Raw genomic sequence first — 23,604 nt, 5'->3', positions numbered from 1 at the left:
CAATGTTAAAGTTTTTTTCGGACGGACGGACAGACTGACATACTGACTGACGGACAGTTCAACTGTTATATGCCACCCTACCTGGGGCATAAAAAGATGAACAGAAATAATGAAACTCCAGAAATATTTAAAGTTAAAATATTTTTTTAATTTGTTCGTTTATTAATGTAATTCTTCTTCGATGCTTGCATAAATTATGTAAATAATTAAATTTTTGATTCTTCAGTTGTGGTATTATGTTCAAAATTTCATTTTTGATTCCTATCAGAAGAAATGTAATGTTTAAAGCTTCATGTTTTCTCCACACAAAAGTGATTTATGTTCAGACCTTTATTTTTTATGCTTTAAGTAGTGATGTTATGTTTACAATTGATGTTTGATGAAGAGATGAAATTTTCAGAATTTTATTTAAGATGCTTCTTTAATTGATGTGATGTTCAAAACTTTAATTCACATACTTTGAAGGAGAAACATCATGTTTATATGAGTATTATTGCCGCTTATGAAATTGATGTCATGTTTCGGTTGTTCATGAAGGGATAATGTGTTCTTACAACAGAGTATAATTCATGGAGAAGTGAACAGATTGTTAATCCACCTTGACAGGTTTGTACAGTTTGGTATAGTAGGCAGAAAGCTGTTGTGTCTCTGAATGGCGGTACACGATATGGAACATGGCGCCTGTCTCAGCTATCACTCCACGTGGTGTGAATATCTGGATCTGGAAAGTAATGGGTAAATTGTAGAACATAGAAAAACTGATGTTTCATTGACTATGTTAAGAATTGTCAAAAGATCATCGTTTGTGGTTGTGAATTTTAGAAGAGAACCTGACATAAAATGAAACCTTGACTTAACATTTAAACAGATTATGAAAACAAAAATATCACGATTGAAAGTAATAGTATATTCAACAATTCAACAATCACGATGGCATGTCAAAGTATATTCAACAGTTCAACTCCACTCAATGACTAAAAATGCAATCAGCAGAAAGCATTCATAGGCCACATAAAAATACAAGAGTTACAACACTTCACTAGAGTTAAACACTTACAATCATTTCCTCTTGATCGTTTATTTCCTCATACCAAGGGTCTCCCAGCTGCATGTTATCTAAAGTGTTCTGATCTGCAAAAAAGTGAAACCATTTAAACCAATTAAGATGGCGACTAAGACAACTGTGTTTTGATATTATACATAGATCAAAACATGTAAACTGAATTAGGAAGGATTTTCAGAAGTCAAAACACAAAATGTTCTTTTCATATTTGTGAAAAACACTTGTTAATTTTATGCAAGAAAATACAGAGAAAATATCTGACAATGTACCACCTAAAGCTATTCTTGGGAAAAAAAATACTAATTGTTGTTTATGTGCATATTTATTATAGTTGTTAAGGTGTCTGGACCAATTATTATGGTTCATCAGTAGAGATTTGTATATACTTCTCATTTTATTTTCTATAGTAAACTGTCAATTGGTTCACAAAGACAAATAATTTTGTTCAGATTCTGTAAAAAGAAAATTATGAATAAACCTTTTATCATAGAACCAGCATATGCCATCAAAACACATTAAAGGGGCCTTTTCACAGATTTTGGCATGTATTGAATTTTTTCATTACATGCAATATATTGATAAATGTAAACATTGGATCTAAAAAGCTCCAGTAAAAAAAAAACAATAACACAATTAACAAGAGCTGGTTCTGGGGGGGGGGGGGGGGGGTTGGGTGGAGTGCATTGTGGTATGTCAGGTAAGTGTTGTTTTGTCAAACTTTAACATAGATTTATCAATAATATGCATATTCTAAGTATAAAAGGGGCAATAATTCTGTCAAAATGCTTGATACAGTTGTCTGCTCTTGTTTATAGGTTGGAGTCATGTTGGTAAACAAGTATGCAAAATATGAAAGCAATATGTCAAGGGACACAGGAAATATTTGGGGTACATGTAGTATGCAAACTTTAACATAGATTTATCAATAATATGCATATTCTAAGTATAAAAGGGGCAATAATTCTGTCAAAATGCTTGATACAGTTGTCTGCTCTTGTTTATAGGTTGGGGTCATGATAGTTAACAAGTATGCAAAATATGAAAGCAATATGTCAAGGGACACAGGAAATATTTGGGGTAGTACGCAAACTTTAACATAGATTTATCAATAATATGCATATTCTAAGTATAAAAGGGGCCATAATTCTGTCAAAATGCTTGATACAGTTGTCTGCTCTTGTTTATAGGTTGGGGTCATGATGGTTAACAAGTATGCAAAATATGAAAGCAATATGTCAAGGGACATTGAAAATATTTGGGGTAGTACGCAAACTTTAACATTTGCACGCAAACCCCAACGCACACACCGACGCCGGGTTGAGTAGGATCTTCACTATATATATTTCATATATAATAGTCAAGCTAAAAAAAGAAAAAAACAAGAGCTGTCTCCATCCGAAGACATACGCCGCCGAAAAACGCTTGTCTGAAAGCTAAACGCAGATTTCGGAGCCTAAAAGCGGACCCTAAGTTCAAGGTCAAGGTCAAAGGGGTCAAAATTTGTGTGCGTATAGAAAGGCCTTGTCCACATACACATGCATGCCAAATATGAAGGATACATCTGAAGCGACATAAAAGTTATGAGAATTTGTCGAAACCTTAACGCAAATTTTGAAACCTAAACGCGGGATCCTAAGTTCAAGGTCAAGGTCACAGGGGTCAACATTTTTGTGCCTATGGAAAGGCCTTGTCCATATACACATGCATACCAAATATGAAGGATACATCTGAAGCGACATAAAAGTTATGAGCATTTGTCAAAAAAACTAAACGCAGAGTTTGAAACCTAAACGCGGACCCTAAGTTCAAGGTCAAGGTCACAGGGGTCAAAATGTGTGTACGTGTGGAAAGGCCTTGTCCATATACACATGCATATCAAATATGAAGGTTATATCTCAAAGGACATAGAAGTTATGAGCATTTTTCAAAACCTAAACGCAGATTTCCAAACCTAAACGCGGAACCTTAGTTCAAGGTCAAGGTCACAGGGGTCAAAATTTGTGTGCATATGGAAAAGCATAGAAGTTATGAGCATTTTTCGAAACCTAAACGCAGATTTCAAAACCTAAACACGGACCCTAAGTTCAAGGTCAAGGTCACAGGGGTCAAATTTTTTGTGCGTATGGAAAGGCCTTGTCCATTTACACATGCATACCAAATATGAAGGTTATATCTCCAGGAACATAGAAGTTATGAGCATTTTTCGAAACCTAAACACAGATTTTGAAACCTAAACGCGGACCCTAAGTTCAAGGTCAAGGTCACAGGGGTCAAAATTTGTGTGTGTATGGAAAGGCCTTGTCCATATACACATGCATACCAAATATGAAGAATATAGCTCAAGGGACATAGAAGTTATGAGCTGTTTTGGAAACCTAAACGCAGATTTTGAAACCTAAACGCGGACCCTGAGTTCAAGGTCAAGGTCACAGGGGTCAAAATTTGTATGCGCTTGGAAAGGCCTTGTCCATATACACATGCATGCCAAATATGAGCATTTTTCGAAACCTAAACGCAAAGTGTGACGGACAGACGGACGGACAGTCCGATCACTATATGCCCTCCTTCAGGGGCATAAAAAGTAACCCTCAACTGGGCTCGAACCACTGACCCCTGGAGTCCTGGAGTAAAAAGTCTACCGCTTAGACCACTCGGCCATCCATGCTCACACAATGAGGGATGTATTTTATACTTTATATAAGCAAACCTCGTAGTATCACAAAATATAATGACAACAACAGAATTCTCCTAATTGTTCAATTGTTTCGCGTTGCAACGCTTTATAATTTAAAGGTTTTTAAATAGTCAAAAGATGCATATAATGGATATTTTAGAGCATGGTAAATGATCAGTATAACTGTTTCCTCACAAATATCATAACTAAAACGAATATTTGCGAATCTGAAACAACTTTTTTTTTATTTTGTCAATTTACCAATACGTGAAAAAGCCCCTTTAAAGACTTGATACCAATACTTTTAAATAATGAATTTAGATTTTGTTTGCATCACAAATTCAAAAAAAACGATCCGGGAGTAGGGCATAACTTTAGTGTTGGCTGAAAAATTGAAACCAAACATAATTGATGTAAGGCTAATATAGTTCTCACATTTCTGTCTCTCTGCTGCCAGCTCCTGTCTGGTCCTTGGTTTCTTCCCTGGCTGGGGCTGATCAGTGAAAATCACCTGAGACAAAAACAACCACTAATTCATGGGCCCCATATGCAACAAGATGCGTTTGTGAAACACAATGTCCCCCTATATGACGTTTGACCTTGAAGGATGACCTTGACCCTTCACCACTCAAAATGTGCAGCTCCATGAGAAACACATGCATTTCAAATATAAAATTGCTAGCTTCAATATTGCAGAAGTGACATTACATGAGCAATTTTGACCCATATATTTGACCTTGAAGGATGACCTCGACCTTGACCTTTCACCACTCAAAATGTGCAGCTCCATGCGATACACATGCATGCCAAATATTAAGTTGCTATCTTCAATATTGCAAAAGTATTCATAAAATACGCGATTTGGGCCACATATATTTGACCTCTGACCTTGAAGGATGACCTTGACCTTGACCGTTCACCACTCAAAATGTGCAGCTCCATGAGATACACATGCATGCCCAATATCAAGTTGCTATCTTCAATATTGCAAAAGTATTCATAAAATAAGCGATTTGGGCCACATATATTTGACCTCTGACCTTGAAGGATGACCTTGACCTTGACCTTGCACCACTCAAAATGTGCAGCTCCATGAGATACACATGCATGCCAAATATCAAGTTGCTATCTTCAATATTGCAAAAGTATTCATAAAATGAGCGATTTTGGCCACATATATTTGACCTCTGACCTTGAAGGATGACCTTGACCTTGACCTTTCACCACTCAAAATGTGCAGCTCCATGAGATACACATGCATGCCAAATATCAAGTTGCTATATTCAATATAGCAAAAGTTATTGCAAAATGTTAAAGTTGGCGCAAACAGACCATCCAACAGACCAACCAACATACCAACCAACCAACAAACAGGGCAAAAACAATATGTTCCCCACTACTATAGTGGGGGACATAAAAACACTAATACCTGGGTCCATATGCACAAACACCATTACGTGGGCTACGTATTCACAAACACTTCTCAGACTTTCCCTAGTCTACAAAAAGAATATATTTACAAGTGAATTGTTCTTAAATTGCTTAAATGTCAAATAGTACTTGTTATTTATCATTTCTAATGATATTTCATGTGAAGACCATTTAAATAAACACATGCAATATGAAAATAATGAAGATCTACTGTATTTACACAATCAAAGATGTATTTTTTATTTGTCCTGTCCCCCTATTCACCAAACAATTCTTAGACTTTAGGCTTAGATTACAGAATATTCTTTAAATTGAAATATTAAATAATCCCTTTAATTTTAAGTTTTACTTGGCATTAATCACAATTTCACATTAATCAATATTAGTTGACAAATTTCTTATTTTCAGACATTTTCTTACTGAGTGGTAACCTGCACATATTCAAAGTCAGAAGAGCTTTTTCTTGAATTAAGCCCATTCTTAATTCTTAAGTCTAAGAATGGATTCGTGAATACAGGAGCTGATGTACATTTGTTTTTAAGTCAAACAGAGTAGGTTTGTTAATATAGAACCTGAATTGATTTTGTTTTAAAGTATTGGTTCAAAAAAGCAATGACATTGTTTACATGTTTTGGTAATCATGCTACCCACACTAAGGGATAACTTTCATTCAAAGTACACACTACGTAATTGTGAATACAATATAAATGGTGTAATTTTTACTCCAGTGGGTGCTTCTTTGAGTTACCTACCTTTGGTTTATCTGAATCTGATTCCTTGTACATAACCTTGGACGTCTCCAGTTTGTATTTCCGTGATGGGATAAATGAACCAAACGAGGACTTGTATTTACTGAAATGTTAAATGTTTGATTACTGGCAAGTGGTAAGGATTCTCCCAACAAATTATAAATTTGTTTAATAGCGCAAGGAAGAAAGTGAAAAATTATGATAGTATTTACAAAATGAAAGTTAATACAGTATTCTTTTGTTCAGAATCTATGAATTTGGCTATATAAAAGTACAGGTACAGGTAATTCCTAAGGCTTAACTGGGTCATAACATTGCCATTATGCAGTACACTTGAGCACAAAATCTACAGATACACTTGAACACAAGAGCCACCGATTCACTTGAACACAAGAGCCACAGATTCAATTGAACACAAGAGCCACATGTTTACTTGAACACGAGCCACATATTCAATTTAACACAAAAGCCTCAGGTTCCATTGAACACAAGAGCCACATGAACACTTAAGCACAAGAGCCACAGATATACATGAACACAAGAGCCACAGATACACTTGAACACAAGAGCAATATATACACGTGAATACAAGAGCCAAAGATACACTTGAACACAACAGCCACAGATACACTTGAACACAAGAGCAACATATACACTTGAACACAAAAGCCACAGATACACTTGAACATAAGAACCACAGATACACTAGAACACAAGAGCCAAAGATACACTTGAACACAAGAGCCACATGTACACTTAAACACAAGAGCCACATATACATTTGAACAAAAGACCCACATATACACTTGAACACAAGAGCTTATTATACACTTGAATACAAGAGCCACAGATACACCTGAACACAAGAGATGCAGATACACTTGAACACAAAAGCCAAATAAACAATTTGAACACAAGAGCCAAAGATATTCTTTAACAATAAGAGCCACAGATACACTTGAACACATGAGCCAAAGGTGGCATAACATGACATAAGAATAGCCTTCCTTGTCCATGTTTGACAAATTCATAATGTTGCCTTTTTCACTGTACAGTGTACTGTAACCACATAGAGATTTAATGCAAATTTTGAATCATTATTAAAATATAGCATACAATTGTAAAGCCTTCTAGCAGAGCTGCAAAAGTAACCGTTTATTCAACTTGAATATGTTTTTTTAGGAAACTGCATTCAAATGCAAAACATGACCATGCTGTTTGAAATATCATCACCTAGTGGTGTTCTTGTATTTATTTGCTTGTACTATTGGTTAAGAAAGCGGTGGGAAACAATACATAATATTAACCCATATTCTACAAGTTAGACTTCTCACCTGTTGTACTTCCACTTATACAGGAAGCCTTTCTGGTCTACTGTTACCAAGGCGTTGAGGTTCTCCACAAAGCACATGTAGATGATTCCCTTCTTGTGTTGCCGTAGCAACTCGCCTTCCACATTGTTGCCTATAGTATTGATATCTGTTGCCTCATCCTGAAAACAAATACAAACTTTATGATTGGCTGAAAAATTGTTTTTTTATATCTTTATTATCAAGTCTACATCAAAGTTTTTCAATTTAAATTTTGACATTCCAAACGTTTGTTATTTCTTACAAATCAAATAATTGTGTTACCTAGTTAATTCAAAACATACAAATGTTACAAAGGAAAATTAATGTCCACACAGATCTGCGGGTTAATTGACACGTAAACAACAACTGGAAATGTTTCTTCTGTACCTTTCTGAACAAGTGATTTATATCTCCTGTCTGGTAAAAGTGTTTTTTCCCTTTTTACTTTGCAACAAATTAGAGATAACCCATTCATGAAAAATTCATAAGTCAAATGAGTCTTTGAATATTCTATGGTTTTAATGAAAAGAACATAAAGCATACCACTCTAGTTAAAAAAAGGTACATTCTTTAAGCAGGACTCAGCAATTCAATAGAATAAAATACAGATAAGTCTTCAGATGTTAAAGAGTTTTACTGTCAGGTGTAAAAGAGTTTTATTGACTAAAGAACACGGAATATATCACTATAATCTGTCAAGGCCAGTATATCAGAAGGACCGGAACCATTTCAAAATCATGTTAAATTTATCCAATTAGTTTTACAACAAGTTCATAATGCATACCACTCTAGTCAGTAGTGGCCGGTAAATTCTAGGGGTGTCATTGACATTGTCTGTCTGTTCAGGGTTAATGTTCTTGATGGCATCCTGGATGTTACACTTCAGCAGGTCCCCGTTGTCTAGGCTTACCATTATGTCATTCTAGAAAGCATACCATCATGTTCTGATATGAGATATCATTTAAAAGCACACACACATTTAAAAATTATAGAAAGTTTCGATTTTAATGAGCCTTATACTTATTAAGGCATATAATACTATTTTCATATGATGTTTATTTGTGGCATACTCAATTGTCTTTACAAGCGGAGTTTACTTTTACGCCCTATAGTTAATTGTGGATAATCAATATGGAATTTAATGAGCCATACATTTATTTAGGCATATCATAGTATTTTTATAAAGCAATGATTATTTGTGGCATACACAGTTATCTTTACAAGCGGAGTTTACTTTTTTACCCTTCAGTCAATTGTGGACAATGAATATGGATTTTAATAAGCCATAGGCTTATTTGAGCATATAATAATATTTTAATAAAACAATGTTTATTTGTCGCATGCTCAATTATCTTTACAAGCAGAGCTTACTGTTTGACCTAATGTCAATGGTGGATAATCATTAAGTAGCACACAAACCTGTGAGCCAAGAAACGACAATGATGGAAAGAACAGCGCCCTCTGTGGGACCAGCACTTCCTCTTCTTGGGCACCTTCTTCTGCTAGCGGCCCTATAGAAGTGTAGAAATTAACATGTGACTTAATCAAACGTCAAAAGAAGTGAATTCCAACACATTAGATTCGCATGAGCATGAGCTTAAGGGTTTTTTATGCAGATTTTTTACAAAATAACTTTTTGAGGACATGAAATTCGTGCATTGTTTATTTTGGTTTAAAAAAAAATGTCAGTCTTTTTCCAATATGTTTGAAATACATTTACACTGTGGGAAGAGTGGTCACATGCAGGATGTGGGCCCTAATGTTAATCACATGCCAATTAACTACTCTTTTGACTGTAATGATGTGATAGCAACTGGCCCTTTTTATTGCATGCCAATTAAGGAGTGCATTGTTATGATAAGTTGATTAGTGGGACTTAATGACCGTTAACCAGTAATTGAAGCGACCAAGCCATTTCCAACTTGTCTTATTTAATAAAAATAATAACAATAATGACAATAGTGGCAAAAGGTTAACTTTATTAGAGAAGGTACAAATATAATTGGTTATAATTAATATAATTGGCATACAGTAAGTGTTTTATAAAATAAACACTGATCTTTACTATTCTACCCTAACATAGTCAACGCTATTGATACAGCTTTACTGCATTAGCGCATTACAGGAAATGTAAAGTGTCAGTTAAGTTCACACTGTAATGTACTTCCCTTTGTAAAATATCTGAAAGTATCGAGATTAAGAAACAAATGCAGGATGTGTGCGTGGATTAATATATTTCATGCCTAAGGTAATTCAAACCTTCAGATGATTCTTAAAACATTTAAACATGGGGCATAAGAATGTGTTGCCATATTAAATGTGTTGATCAGTCAAACAAAATCGTCCAAAAGGAATGTCCCACGATTTATAATGATTTCATCGTTCACGATATTAAAATCAATCATAGTGGTTGACAAAAGGATTTATTTCACTTACTTTTTCCATATTTCAAAACATAAAATAACAAGGGCTGTTTGTAAAACATGCATGCCCCCCATATGGGCTGTCAGTTGTAGTGGCAGCCATTGTGTGAATACGGTTTTTGTCACTGTGACCTTGACCTTTGACCTAGTGACCTGAAAATCAATAGGGGTCATCTGCCAGTGATGATCAATGTACCTATGAAGTTTCATGATCCTAGGCCTAATTATTCTTGAGTCATCATAAGGAAACCATTTTACTGTTTTGAGTCACTGTGACCTTGACCTTTGACCTTGTGACCTGAAAATCAATAGGGGTCATCTGCCAGTCATGATCAATCTACCTATGAAGTTTCATGATCCTAGGCCTAAGCGTTCTTGAGTTATCATCCGGAAACCATTTTACTATTTCGATTCACTGTGACCTTGACCTTTGACCTAGTGACATGAAAATCAATAGCAGTCATCTGCCGGTCATGATCAATGTATCTATGAAGTTTCATGATCCTAGGCCTAAGCGTTCTTGAGTTATCATCAGGAAACCATCTGGTGGACGGACGGACAGACCGACCAACGAACCGACATTAGCAAAACAAGGGGGGCATAAAAACAAACATTATTTTTCAGACTATACCTTATATTTACCAAGTCAAAAAAGCAAAGATAACATACTGCACAATATAACCCAACTACCCTTATGTGACCATAGTTACCATAAAACCCAATACCCGAAAAAATAAAGTCCACCAATCCACCAACCCTGCTGAAAGTGGAAGTCCCCCCTCTTAGTGTCCAGGGTCATAAGCACCTCTAACTGGTTGGGGTAGATGCCGTTGACATCTGCAGGCAGCTCCAGTTTCTGACCAGCAGCAAAACTCACCGGGCCGTTCAGCAATGAGAGAACCTGCAGTCTGCCCTAAACAGAAATAAGGTACTTATGTATACACATAGTGCAGCAAAACTTACCGGCCCATTCAGCACTGTGAGAACCTGCAGTCTGCCCTGAACAGAAATAAGGTACTTAAGTATACACGAAGTGCAGCAAAACTCACAGACCCATTTAGTACTGTGAGAACCTGCAGTCTGCCCTGAACAGAAATATGGTACCTAAGTATACACGTAGTGCAGCAAAACTCACCAGCCCATTCAGCACTGTGAGAACCTGCAGTCTGCCCTGAACAGAAATATGGTACCTAAGTATACACGTAGTGCAGCAAAACTCACCAGCCCATTCAGCACTGTGAAAACCTGCAGTCTGCCCTGAACAGAAATATGGTACCTAAGTATACATGTAGTGCAGCAAAACTCACCGGCCCATTCAGCACTGTGAGAACCTGCAGTCTGCCCTGAACAGAAATATGGTACCTAAGTATACATGTAGTGCAGCAAAACTTACAGACCCATTCAGCACTGTGAGAACCTGCAGTCTGCCCTGAACAGAAATAAGGTACTTAAGTATACACGTAGTGCAGCAAAACTTACCGGCCCATTCAGCACTGTGAGAACCTGCAGTCTGCCCTGAACAGAAATATGGTACTTAAAGGGATCTTTTCACGGTTTGGTTAATTGACAAAATTGAAAAAAATTGTTTCAGATTCGCAAATTTTCGTTTAAGTTATGATATTTTTGAGGAAACAGTATTACTGAACATTTACCGTAGTCGAATAAAGCCATTATATGTATCTTTTGATGATTTGAAAACCTAAAAATTATAAAGCGTTGCAACGCGAAACGATTGAATAATTTGGAGAGTTCTGTTGTTGTCGTTTAAATTTACGAAGCTACGAAGATTGCTTATATAAGGTATAAAATACTCAAACTGTGAATACCCGGCGGAATAGCCGAGAGGGCTAATGCATTTTTACTTCAGACTAACTCCAGGACTCCGGGGGTCACTGGTTCGAGCCCTGGTACCGGCTACTTTTTTTCCCTTTTTTTAATTGTATTCTTGATTTTTTACTGGAGCTTTTAAGATCCAATGTTTTCATTTATCAATATAAAGCATTTAATGACAAACTTCAAAATATGCCAAAATCTGTGAAAAGGCCCCTTTAAGTATACACATAGTGCAGCAAACCTCACCGGCCCATTCAGCACTGTGAGAACCTGCAGTCTGCCCTGAACAGAAATAAGGTACCTATGTATACATGTAGTGCAGCAAAACTCACCGGCCCATTCAGCACTGTGAGAACCTGCAGTCTGCCCTGAACAGAAATAAGGTACTTAAGTATACACGTAGTGCAGCAAAACTCACCGGCCCATTCGGCCCTGTGAGAACCAGCAGTCTGCCCTGAACAGAAATAAGGTACTTAAGTATACACGTAGCGCAGCAAAACTTACCGGCCCATTCGGCCCTGTGAGAACCTGCAGTCTGCCCTGAACAGAAATAAGGTACTTAAGTATACACGAAGTGCAGCAAAACTCACAGACCCATTTAGTACTGTGAGAACCTGCAGTCTGCCCTGAACAGAAATAAGGTACCTATGTATGCATGTAGTGCAGCAAAACTCACCGGCCCATTCAGCACTGTGAGAACCTGCAGTCTGCCCTGAACAGAAATAAGGTACTTAAGTATACACGTAATGCAGCAAAACTCACCGGCCCATTCGGCCCTGTGAGAACCAGCAGTCTGCCCTAAACAGTAATAAGGTACTTAAGTATACACGTAGTGCAGCAAAACTTACCGGCCCATTCAGCCCTGTGAGATCCTGCAGTCTGCCCTGAACAGAAATAAGGTACCTAAGTATACATGAAGTACAGCTTTCCCCTTGAAAGAGGTTTTTGTTGCTAGAAAATACAACCAGCTTTTCAATAGTTTATGATGGTCCTTTAGTGCTTTAATTAAAACACCATGCCAGGAGTGACAAACTTTAAAAGTATTGTTTTAAAAAATACAACTGCAACATCTTTTCATTGACTTTGAATATAATATATAACTCTAGATATCTGTGATAAACATTACTGGTTTGTCTTTAGGAAATGTAACTGCTGTACCATTTCATTGATTGTGTTTGCATACATATTATTTGACTTTTCATAAGGTAATGCATGCAAAACACTTAATCAATAATGATAAATAAACTGGTGCTTCCAAACACACAATTCTATGTGTTACATACTTATCTCTTAGGAAGCTAGCAATACAACTGCAATACCATTTAATTGTGCGTGACAACACTGTCCATATATCTGTATAACAAATGTTACCTTTTGTGCGACATGCATATTTGCTTCAGCACTATGAAACTAATTGATTTCATAAAGTCTGATCATCCTATCACTTAACAAAAACTCTATTTAATGCCTGATGATCTTTTGTCACTAGAAAATACGCTGCCCATACCAAATTGTTGATAGTGATGATCCTAGTGCTATCCAAACTCCAGGTCAGGTCAGTTATAGGCACGTCTTTTTTGTCATCGTACGTGACAACTCTGAACGGTCGCCACGGCTCTACGGACACGTCATACACCATCAGGTCTCCTAAGAAACCAGATTCATATCAATCTTTGTACCCTTACTTGATTTAGAAACTGTTTAGAACTTTTTTTTACCTCATCAGCTTGAATAAATTGCATACAGTTTTGTTTAAACCATTAGTATCAAAGTGTATCAAACAGGTCTGCAATTTACAAAAAACTATCAACTACACAAAAGGCCCAAGGGCCCTTTGTCCTCAACTGAGCTTTTGTGAATAGGAATAACTTGACCTAAATAGTGTTGACAAGATTTTGCATCAATTTGATAAAGTGACCTAGTTGTAATACATGTGAACCACCAGATCCCGGTTTAAACTTGGCCTTGACATCAGTGAGATAAATGTTCTAAACAAACTTAATTAATATTGAGTAATATGATAAAATAGTGTTAAGTATAAGAATCTTGTTTTGAATTTGACCTTGAAACTTAGTTAAAGCATCATATATGAATAAACTGTTCAACTTTCACTTATTGCACAAATGATGTGTATATCAGTACCACAAATAATGAAAATATGTTATCATATTAATCTCATAATGAATGTTTTATTCATAAGGAGCTTTTCAATAATAGTATTAGTTTATCTCACAATGTTGAATAATGATTAGCAATAGCCAAATACAACACTATTTTGCAGTTATGACTACCGGTAAATACACTTAACCCTTAAAGCGCTGGAGCTGAATTTTAAAGGCCTTTGCAAACAGTTTGGATCCAGATGAGACGCCACAGAACGTGGCGTCTCATCAGGATCCAAACTGTTTGCTATTCTGATAGTATTCTTTAAAAAAAAATCGAAGAAAATGCTAATTTTAGAAATTCAGCAGACGACATTTTAGCAGACGACAAATTTCCCAGCATGCAAAGGGTTAAGGTTGATCTTGTTCTTTCCCGTGATAATTAAAACTAGCATGCAGGGTATGTATTGACTTACCATGATATGTACAAGCAGCTATAAAGCAGTGGTTTGGTGATGGACGGACTAGACTAAGTCCTCTCGTCTTCTTGTTAAAAAACAATTCATGTACTGTGACTTCCATGTTCTACAAAATAACAACATTGAACTAAAACACAAAAAAGTCATGTAAGCTTAACAAAATATTTAATATTCTTCGGGACTTATTTTTCTTGACTAAAGGCCCTAAAAGTCAGTGAAAGAAGTAAATAAACAGTTAAAAACTAGAGCTTTGTCACAGATGTGACGTATATCCCCCCCCCATGCTGCATTGACACAGAATATTTTGCAAGCTGTCTTCACAAAACAAGAGAAACTAAGTTATGGCGATTTTTAAGAATTATTAAGCCATAATCATTTATGGCCATTTTGACCTTTGTTATGGCCTGGACAAGATCATTTATGGCCATTTTTGACTTTTGAACTCAAAGTGTGACCTTGACCTTGGAGATATCGACGTAATTCTTTTGCATGACACACCGCCCAATGATTGTGAACAAATGTACCGAGTAATCTTAAAATCTCACAATGAATGACATAGTTATGGCCCGGACAAGATCATTTATGGCCATTTTTTACCTTTGAACTCAAAGTGTGACCTTGACCTTGGAGATATAGACGTTTTTCTTTTGCATGACACACTGTCCAATGATTGTGAACAAATGTGCCAAATGATTTTAAAGTCTCACAATAAATGACATAGTTATGGCCCAGACAAGCTCATTTATGGCCGTTTTTTACCTTTGAACTCAAAGTGTGACCTTGACCTTGGAGATATCGACGTAATTCTTTTGCCTGACATACTGCCCAATGATGGTGAACACATGTGCCAAATGATTTTAAAGTCTGACAATAAATGACAAAGTTATAGCCCTGACAAGCTCATTTATGGGCAACTCCAAGTGTGACCTTGACCTTGGAGATATGGATGTACTTCTTTCGCATGTCACACTGTCCCATAAGATGAACAAATGTAGCAAGTCACTTTAAAATCTAACGATTAATGACATATTTATTATCCGGACAAATTTTCGGTTTTAAACTCACTAAGTGACCCCGTGACCTAGTTTTTGACCCGGCATGACCCATATTCAAACTTGACCTAGACATCATCTAGATACAACTTCTGACCAAGTTTGGTGAAGATCGAATGAAATTTTCGGGACAGACAGACCGACCAACAAAGTGACTCCTATATAGTTCCCATCACCAATGGTAATGGGGTATAATAAGTTAGCAAAAAGGAAAGATGTTCATGAAATAATATAATACAATGCTTTAGAAAATCTATGATTTGTTTATATGGCTCAGATTTTCCTTAGCCTGTTTCTGGAATACCATTACAGCAATCCTAACAGAACAAAAGCTGCGATAAGGGACTTTAAACAAATCAACAATAACTAACCCTCCAACAATGTACGTGAAATGTGCTGTTTTAAGAGATCTAGGTGAAAGTTAGGGATTGTTTAAAATTCAATTAATTGCTATTAATTTGCATTGCAATTGTAAAATGTTTATGCTATCCACAAACTTGATCTGATGACATTTTCATATTCAGATGACCTTTCAGAAACCAATCACTAATGACATTGTATAAAGTTCATATTCATTTGACCTTTCAGTAACCAATCACTGATGACATTGCCTTCAAAAGTCTTCAGTGTACTGGTTTGTTCCCTTGGTTAGGTACAACAAAGGGGAATTCCAATTTTTGGTTGAGGACACTTTAAGAATAATTATAAGGACTCTAAAAAAGTATAGAGGCTGTCTTATAATTATATTGTACTACAGATTAAAGTTCAAGTTTTAAAGAATTATATTCTTTTATCACCAACCTCTATGATAAACAAGACTATTGCCAAGCAAAATATGTCCCCTACCGGCTCCACCATTGTCAGAATTATTTTTATTTTTTTACATTTGATGCCATAGCAACCAGAATTTTTGATGTAGGAACAAAATGAAATGACTTGCATAATGTCCATATTGCCATCTATCCATGTTTCATGAAAAAATATGAAGAACTTTTAAAGTTTTCACAGTATCCAGAAAAGTGTGACAGACAGACAGACTCACAGACAGACGCACAGAGCGCAAACCATAAGTCCCCTCAGGTGAAACCGGTAGAGGACCATAAATTGCTTTCAGTTAATCATGTTATTTCCGATTACATTGTTCACATGTCCTGGTTTTTCACTACATATGTGTTCTAAATGTCTAGGTTTTCTAAGCTAAAACTCCTTAATATAATCACACCTGAATTTGCTGTTAGAATTTGTATCTGACGGATCACTTGCTAACTTGCAAGTGATTGCTTGATTAAGCTGTAGGTGTCTCATTCATGAAGCCCTGAAGGACTATATAAACATTGAAACAGCAACTAACCCTCCAATATTTCAGTTCCCTGTGCATGTAGCGTCTGAAGGCATCCTTTTCCTTGACAACCTCCACCGGGTCTATGATTGCAGGCTCCAAACTACGGTATTGTACTCGTGCTACTGTGTTGAAATCTATTAGTGTTAAATCTGGTGCGTCTATGTCTTCTCTGAAAAAGAACATAAGAGAACCCAATTAGTTTAACCCTTAACCACTTAGATCCGTATTTTTACACATTTGTTGTCCCTTAGAAAGTTAAAATTAATTAAAGCCCTTTCTTACTAAATTCAAGTTTTAAAGGCTTCATTTTCAACCCTTAGATACTGATGAGCAGCAAACAGCATAAAACCTAAAAAGAAAGCGAGTTAATCGCAGGATGTTCTGGTTTTATTCTGGTTGCAAAAGCCATTTTCATTTTGCTTCTTATGGGGGAAAGGTTTAAACTGCAATTCATCAAAGCCCTAGGCTTATTGAGACATACTGGAGTCTGTTTCTGGGTAGAACTAATACTCTGCATACTTATGGACATTTTAAGAACAATCTCAGATAGACAGACAACATATTAAAAAAAAAATCATGCTACTAACATAGTGTCATGTAAGCATAATTCTTCGCTGGTGCATGACAATTATTAGAGTTAACTTGTTTTGATGTAACAAAGAAGTACCAAAATTAGATGAAAGTGGCAAAATTTTGGACAATAATGTGTCCCTGACCATGCAATCAATATGAGCTTTATCTTTGCTCTCATTTGTTTTATAAAACACATGAAAATTTCAAAGCAGTTTGTGTACCATCATATTAATACTCTTATATCAAAACTTCATTATTCTTTAAAATGTTCTATACAGTGAGAGTTATATATACAACTTATTACTAGTACAGTTGAGAAAGACACAACGTAAATGTCACTTTTCCTAATTTATCATGTAGTGTTACTGTAAAATTAATCATGAAAATAAAGAAAAATATATTATTGTTCATGTATAGTTCTTTAACACAATATTCATGTACAGCCATATTGGAAAATAGAATTTACATCAAAGAAATTATAAGAATTGTCAATCATAATACTACCCTGGTACATGAATGAAAAGTTAACCTTTTTCTATTTAATATTTTTTTATGATAAGAAGATAATTTAAATGCAATAATTACTTGAGTATATTTAATAAAACAAATTAATAATATCTTAATGTTCAATAAATATTTATTTAGTTGCTGGAAATGACAAAATTTAATTATGGTGCAGAAAAAACGCTGTGGGAAAGAGCCAACACCAAAGCCCATGCATAATTAAAAGCTTCTTTATGTTCTGTATGGGATTACAGAAATGCTGTATTTGATGGTAGGTTGCATTGCGCTAATGATAACTTAAGGAGCCTGTCCGTTAAGGCTTGCCAAAATTACATGTAACCTGATTCTTGTGGCCTGTTTAAGAATAGATTATACATGTAGAACTGAAATAAGTTTCCTATTGTAATTTTATTTTGTTTGGGTTCTTGTTCATCAAGATTAAGAGCAAGATCTTTAACAGTTATTGTGTAAAACTTTCTTTTTACTTAAAGTGATATTATGGGCATTTTTCACTGTTGAATTGAGGTGAAAAGAATTTACAGGTCATAAGAGTTAGTTAAAATGTGGTTACTGACCAATTATCTGCAACTCATCTTGCTACCAGTTGTTTATAAAAATATATTTTATATTCGATATCTTATGGTGACCCACCCAGTCCTGTAAGCGGAAATGATCCGTAAAACAAAATTGTGTCTTTGTGTCGTATGAACAAATCTGCACTAAAATTAAATTTACTATCACATCGTACATGCATGATCAGTTGTCAAACGAAAGTACGGTTGATATTCAAATGCATTATTTTTCTCTTTCCGGGATATTGTTTTAGTATGTTGATGCTGCATTAACAAATATAAGTGTATATTAAATGAAAACACCAAAAATAAAGAACGGTTGCGATAGACACCTATAAACTGTTAGATGCCCATAATATCACTTTAACCATATTTAGTTTTGAAAATGACTAATACAATTTTCCTAATGGCTTTTTTTTAACATTCATACATAACTGTAATTGTCAGGTTACTGTCGTGGCTGGACACTACATACAGAATATGTGTATCTACAGACTTTAGATTATTGACTATAAGTAACCCTCAACTGAAAAGAAAACAATATCAAAGAAGAAACCTAACACACCTTCTAAATAAAATGTGTCACCACTTCCAATAAAATTGATCATAAATTACATTACTTTTTTAATAACTGATCATAGACACAAAAGTCTAGGCAATATTTTTTTGCAACTTTCAATTATAGATTTAAAAAGTAAGTATAACTATATGATATGTTTTTCATAATTATATAATATGGTGTATCAAGCTAGAGACTAAGTCTTGTTTAAAATAAATGTACAATGTATATATAAGAGGTGTAGCTTTTGTGAAAGATGGTGAAAAAGCACTTTAATCTATTTCAAAATAAAAAAAGGAACTTAATTTTCGGTATAAATAATATTTATGTAAACTATTGCTCTATTAGCATGTCATAAAATGTTTTGCACAGCCAGTAATGTAATACAGGATTGAAAAATAACTGAGAAGGGTAATACAGAATTTTTCAGTCAGTGTGCATTTTACTGACTGATAATGATTTTTATTATATACCTGTTTAATGCTTTTAACAAAATACAGGTTGTATCAATCGTCCAAATAAAAAATCCCGTATTACGCTACTCGCTGTTTCCAATTCCGTATTACCATACTAGCCGGACTACTTCGACCCATTTAATGACGTCATATAACACGCACCGAAAATAGAAATATTTTATATTACGAAATATATTACGTAGTTCATCGTGTGACGTTATTTCTGTGACAAAACACAATAGCTTTTTCTAAACTCTGTAAGGACATGTCGGACGTGTGTTTTTTAACAGTTAACTATGTGTTAAAAACGTATTAAGGAGTGTGTGTTTATCATTCATAAATGTATACTTCGATAGGAATACAGTACAATAAAATAGTGTGGTTTAAACTAAGTTTCGATAAAGACATGGACGAAAGACTTTTTTGTTATAAACATCGGATTTAAGTTGTCAACTTAATTGTTATAAAAATTGGATAAACGATGGCATTAAGGTAAGCGTGTCGGAAACCTGTGTTTTCCCGGTTCGAATGTTTACACGTTAATTTACATAAACTGTATTCATACGCGTCTTAAATAAACTATGGCGTACCATTTTAGTCATTGTTTTGTCAGTTTTGTAAAAATAAAAAATACATTTGTTAACTGTTTTCGTTAGTTGTTGTATATAATAAAAGGAATATTACGCTAGTAAATTGTTCCAAGAGTTTGTATCACTCTCTTGGCTTGTGCTATTTCGCATCACACTCGAGGCTCCGCCTCTCGTGTGATACGTCATCACACAAGCCACTCGAGTGATACAAACTCTTGGAACAATTGACTAGCGTAATATTCCGTATGTACCAATGGAAAAGGCATGTATATGGTTGAGATTTGAAACAGAGTGGATAAAAGACTAAGGTCTACGTGCCTATACAGAAGACTTGCAAGAACTACGGAGTGACATACTTACCACACTATCATCTAGAGTAGTAAACATTGCATGTGTGTAAATAAAGCACAAACAAAACAAAACATTTGACTCATCAAAACCTATTATAATTGCTTTATTGAAGAGATTGAATAGAAAATTCATATCAAATAGACATATGCTAAATAAGTAAATAGCATCATTTAATAAACTATAGATAGTAAATGATAAATGGTCGTATAAACAATACTTAAAAAGTGTTCCGTCCTATTAAGATTTTTGCATTTTTTACCAAAAATACGATATGTTTCATCAGGCAAAAAATTTCAGAAATCTCCTTGTGCAAAAAAAAGTTTTTTATGGCCAAATTTTAATATTGGCCTCTCAGTGTAACCTTAACATTTGAGGTAGTGTGACAGGTAATGCAACCAATACACATTCACCTCAGGTTTAATAGTCAGTTATCATGAAATTGCATGATGAATAAAAAAGTTACAGCCGGGACAAGCTGATTTAAGGATAAATTTAACCATTGATTTAAGTGCGATCTTGACCCCTCAGATAAGGAGACAGGTTTTACACACCAAATGCTACCCCCCCCCCCATGGTGATCATGAGGGGTAAGCTATTTTAAAATAGCATTAAGAATGACAAAGGTGCAGTTCAGACAATCCATGTTATGTCCTGATTAAACCTGATGTGTAAGTATGACCTTGACCTTTAAGGAAGGGAGACATATGTTACACACAACACTTTGTCTCATTCTTACATGAAAATCTCTCATACATGGTAAAAATATGCCTGAGACAGGATTTTTCAAACTTGCCGTCTGATCTCTAAGTGAGACCTTGACCTTTGAGGCAAGGAGACAGTTGTTAAATGAAACATGTTGTCTTATGATTGGTCTACACATGTGCTAAGTTATATCGAAATCCAGTTATAGCTGAGACATTAAATTTCGCACTTACATAGACTTACATACGGATAGTGAAACTGCTAAATGCCTCCTTTTTGGAAGAGTGGCATAAAAACAAAAACATATGTTACCACTTTCATTGAAATTATTGCTAAAACTAAAATTTCAGATTTATTAAAATACAAATATCCATTATATTTTTTCAGAATATTTAAACTTGTTAAAATAGCTTACTAACAACATGTATATTATTACAAAAAAACAGCCTGAATGTAATAATACATAACATGTTAAACACAGTTAATAGTGATTTAAATCATTCAGGAAACAAGTTAAACAAACTGCAAACTATTTTAGAATTTACGGAATTTCCAAGATCTAAAAATAGAACACTTACTCTTCCTCATCCTCCGGCTCCTGCACTTCCTCCACCACTTCCTCCCCTCCAGCCTTCCTTGTGATCTTCCGTTTCTTCACTTTATTCATTGCATACTGGGAATGCCCCCATATATCATCTCTGCAGCAATAAAAACTCTAATTAAAAAGAACAGCTATTCATTGCAAAATAAGCAAAAAAAAACACACTCTCACATGTGTCTGTATTCACCAACTCATTCTCAGACCCAAGAATAAAGAAACAATTTGGAACCAAGAAAATTAAAGTTTCAATAAACATGTTTCAATTCACAAGTATACAGGCTACAAATGTTGCCTTTGTCATCAATTAATTGTTCTTAACCCTTTGCATGCTGGGAAATTTGTCGTCTGCTAAAATGTCGTCTGCAGAATTTCTAAAATTAGCATTTTCTTCGATTTTTTTCAAAGAATACTATCAAAATAGCAAACAGTTTGGATCCTGATGAGACGCCACGTTCTGTGGCGTCTCATCTGGATCCAAACTGTTTGCAAAGGCCTTTAAAATTCAGCTCCAGCGCTTTAAGGGTTAATGCATGATCATACAGCTAGAGGGTTAAATTCCATGTCATATTGAACTGCACTATATTATTAGAGCAACAGTTTTAAGAACATTTTCAATTGTTTGACTTATATCAAAGAGTTGTTTGGTGCATACAGGCTCTTAGACAGGTTTCATTTGGACAACCATGCCCTCATTTTTTGTTTGAGACTCAAATCATATGCAATTAATTACCGTATTAGGAGGTTTTGCCACAATTTCCAGAACTTTTGAAAATATGTATAAAGTTTTATCATTCTAGCAGTTATACTTTCCGAATAATAATGTATACAATTGTACAAGTGCTTATATCAGCAATCCTATATTTTATTACATCTTCTGTTAAATTTATTTATATGTAAACAAATTGACTGTGCATTTGTCTTTAGAACCAAATGTCAGTAAAATCTGAAAAATTCGTTGAAGCTAACCTGTGGCTGTTTCTGTTCTCCTTGATACTGAAGTAACCCTTGGTGATCATGTTGTATGCCCGGTCACCAGGCTCATGTGGGTTCTGCTTCCCAGTGGCACCATACTACAAACAACACATAATCAAAGCTCTGAGAACATTGAAAGTCATTCCCAGTAGCACCTTACTACAAACAATGCATAATCAAAGCTTCAATGACAGGAAAGAAACTAAAATGAAATGAAATCTAAGGTATGCCTGATTTGTAAAATAGACTGATCTCCTGTGTTTGAAAGAAATTAATGCACTGACAGCATTGAAAGACTGTCAACTATGGACTGGAGAGAAACTTAAATTTAGAGAAAGTGTTAACCAGCAAGGCCATTTGTTCGAATAAAGTTTAATTTCACAAATGCAATTTATGAGAAAAACTAAATGATTTACATTAGCAATTTCTATACTGTCTAATCTCAATATCTTGGAAGATGTATATAGTATTGGTTTAAATAATCTTACAATAAGCATGTTGATGACATTATCTCTGCCTCACATATCAGATTTGAAATGACATTACCTCTGCCTCACATATCAGAATGGAGATGACATTATCTCTGCCTCACATATCAGAATGGAAAATGACATTATCTCTGCCTCACATATCAGAATGGAGATGATATTATCTCTGCCTCACATATCAGAATGGAAATGACATTATCTCTGCCTCACATATCAGAATGGAAATGACATTACCTCTGCCTCACATATCAGAATGGAGATGACATTATCTCTGCCTCACATACCAGAATGGAAATGACATTATCTCTGCCTCACATATCAGAGTGGAAATGACATTATCTCTGCCTCACATATCAGAATTGAAATGACATTACCTCTGCCTCACATATCAGAATGGAGATGATATTATCTCTGCCTCACATATCAAAATGGAAATGACATTATCTCTGTCTCACATATCAGAACGGCAATGACATTACCTCTGCCTCAGATATCAGCATGGTGTCTGTAATGTTTCCAAACATGCGGTACATGTGGTACTGCTCTCGTATCACCTCGTCTATCATGTCACCGGTCACCTTAAAACAGCATAAGATTTAATGGTTAAAGTTGTGTTTAGTTTCATATTGATGAAAGCCATCTACTGCAGAATTTGACATTCAACCCCCACCATCATGGGATTGTAGATCATTAGTTATACTGTTAGTAATTCCATTCCATACCAGAACGAAGCTCGA

At 35.2% G+C, this 23,604-nt stretch overlaps 3 protein-coding genes across 5 annotated transcripts in view; 1 reads left to right on the top strand and 2 right to left on the bottom strand.

The window, feature by feature from the left end:
• Positions 1-23,604, bottom strand: part of LOC127835106 (uncharacterized) — a 144,821-nt gene that overhangs the window by 63,046 nt on the left and 58,171 nt on the right. The gene's annotated exons all lie outside the window — the stretch shown is intronic.
• LOC127835110 (protein MIS12 homolog) overlaps positions 1-23,604 on the top strand; it is a 162,502-nt gene that overhangs the window by 92,576 nt on the left and 46,322 nt on the right. The gene's annotated exons all lie outside the window — the stretch shown is intronic.
• The window catches only part of LOC127835099 (uncharacterized), a 327,076-nt gene that overhangs the window by 293,350 nt on the left and 10,122 nt on the right, over positions 1-23,604 (bottom strand). For both annotated transcript variants that reach the window (XM_052361362.1, XM_052361363.1), the window contains exons 10-23: positions 23,347-23,445; positions 22,374-22,477; positions 21,385-21,504; positions 16,510-16,669; positions 14,104-14,212; positions 13,033-13,172; positions 10,449-10,605; positions 8,689-8,780; positions 8,054-8,191; positions 7,252-7,409; positions 5,921-6,020; positions 4,173-4,248; positions 1,058-1,131; positions 599-721 (exon numbers count right to left, since the gene is read on the bottom strand). In XM_052361362.1, coding sequence (XP_052217322.1) covers positions 599-721; positions 1,058-1,131; positions 4,173-4,248; positions 5,921-6,020; positions 7,252-7,409; positions 8,054-8,191; positions 8,689-8,780; positions 10,449-10,605; positions 13,033-13,172; positions 14,104-14,212; positions 16,510-16,669; positions 21,385-21,504; positions 22,374-22,477; positions 23,347-23,445 — 1,650 coding nt within the window. The remainder of the gene's footprint in view (positions 1-598; positions 722-1,057; positions 1,132-4,172; positions 4,249-5,920; positions 6,021-7,251; positions 7,410-8,053; positions 8,192-8,688; positions 8,781-10,448; positions 10,606-13,032; positions 13,173-14,103; positions 14,213-16,509; positions 16,670-21,384; positions 21,505-22,373; positions 22,478-23,346; positions 23,446-23,604) is intronic.

The sequence above is a fragment of the Dreissena polymorpha genome, chromosome 6 (genome assembly GCF_020536995.1).
Source record: "Dreissena polymorpha isolate Duluth1 chromosome 6, UMN_Dpol_1.0, whole genome shotgun sequence".
Lineage (NCBI taxonomy): Eukaryota > Metazoa > Mollusca > Bivalvia > Myida > Dreissenidae > Dreissena > Dreissena polymorpha.
This window is presented reverse-complemented; position numbering and strand designations above follow the sequence as displayed.